Source organism: Notamacropus eugenii, chromosome 1 (genome assembly GCF_028372415.1).
Source record: "Notamacropus eugenii isolate mMacEug1 chromosome 1, mMacEug1.pri_v2, whole genome shotgun sequence".
In the NCBI taxonomy this organism is placed as follows: domain Eukaryota; kingdom Metazoa; phylum Chordata; class Mammalia; order Diprotodontia; family Macropodidae; genus Notamacropus; species Notamacropus eugenii.
Window position 1 is genome coordinate 724,089,012 of NC_092872.1, and position 1,789 is coordinate 724,090,800.

The 1,789-nt window shown below is 41.8% G+C and overlaps 1 gene segment (V, D, J or C); it reads right to left on the bottom strand.

Moving 5' to 3' along the window:
* Positions 1-207: 207 nt before the first annotated feature.
* LOC140520338 (immunoglobulin kappa variable 3-15-like) lies at positions 208-937 on the bottom strand. The segment is given in 2 exon segments: positions 208-596; positions 828-937. Coding segments are annotated over 2 exon segments (444 nt in total).
* Between the last annotated feature and the right edge of the window lie 852 nt (positions 938-1,789).

The window sequence follows — 1,789 nt, forward strand, 5'->3', positions numbered from 1 at the left end:
CTGTTTTACCCTAAGGGCAATAAGGTTAGCCACTAGACTGATATCTGGGGTTGTTGCTTAGTTACTTTCTGTTTCTTTCTCAATGAACTAGATTATAATATGGACACTTTGCCTAGCTTTGCTAATCTTTATGTAAGATTTAAATGCCAAGGTAGGATGGGCTTTGTAGGAAGAAGTGAGATTAGTCTTTACCAGAGAACAGTCTGTTTAGACCCAGAGACTAAAGGAAGTAACTGCTCCCCTGGGCAGAGACAGCTGAACTGCCTGGGGAGTTTTTGTGCAGGGCTGGAGCACTGTGGGAGGCCAATTCTTATACTGCATACAGTAATAAACTCCAGCATCATCAACCTCCACAGGGCTGATGGTGAGAGTATAATCTGTTCCAGATCCACTGCCCTTGAACCGGGATGGGATCCCAGAGTTCAGGGTGGATGTGTAATAGATGAGTGCCTTTGGAGACTGACCATGTTTTTGCTGGTGCCATGCTAAATACTTGCTAATGTCCTGACTAGCCTTACAGGAGATGGTGACTGTGTCTCCTGGAGTCACAGACAGGGAAGTTGGAGACTGGGTCATCACAATCTGTCCACTGGCATCTATGATGAAAAAGAAAACACAAATGTCACCAACTGTTGACTAGATTTTTCACCAATAGACTTTTGAATAGAACCAGCTAGAACAGTTTTACTGGGAGAGGCATATTATACATTAAAAAAGAGAACATTTTAAAACTCCAGGAACAGTTTCTGAATGATCTAAAAGGTGAACCACGGGAATAATAAGTATGTGAATAATTTCATGGCACACTCATGTGTATCCATCCTTACCTGGAAGTATGAGCAGGAGGAGGCAGAAGAACTGAGCTGGGGACATCATCTCCATATTGTGCTCTGTCCAGTGCTGATCCCTGGGCAAGTGAATGACAACACCCTCTGATAAAGGTTCTGTGCAATAGGAATAGCTTGGGGGTGGAGACAGAAGAGAGTATGCAAAGCAGTCTGGTCTTTTATAGGGGAAGGGAGGATGGTCTGGTAAGTATCATCAGTATTATGATACTGATTTATGAAATTGGCACCCATTGAATTTCTTTGTGTTGTCCTTCCACTGGCTCATAGTGAAGATATTTCAACATGGTTGAGAAACCTTCATTGTGATGATGAATGTGAACAAGATCAAGTTACTCTTTAGTGGAAAGTGATGAAACAGATAAAAAGGAATAAAAGAATCATACAAGTGGAAATGAACCAGCCCATTGTTTCACAGTCATGTTCTAGGGATGCTATCTGGCTCTGAATCAAATCACCGTTATCTTCAATTAAGTGAGGAGAGAATATCTAGAGCAGGGATGGGGGAACCTGCAGCCTCAAGGCCACATATGACTTTCTAGGTCCTTGGGTACAGCCTTTTGACTGAGTCCAAGTTTTACAGAACAAATATTTTCATTAAGGGGATTTGGTCTGAGAAGTTTGGATTCGATCAAAGGGTCACACTTGAGGATCTAGAGGTCACATATTACCTTGAGGCTGCAGGTTCCCCACCCCTGATCCAGGGGTTAAAGGCTCACTGGTTGATTGTCAGGAATGGAACATGTCATAGAGAATTTAAAGATAATAAGCAAATTTAAAAGGCCTTTGAATTTTGCATCAATGCAGGTTGTGAAATAACAGGGTGCAAATTATGCAATATAATCTGTGCATCTTGAAAATTGTAGTATCTACCAGGCACCCCCAAAAATCAGATATCAAGAATTCCCTATCCTTAGGAGTTCCCTATCCTTTGTAAAGCAACA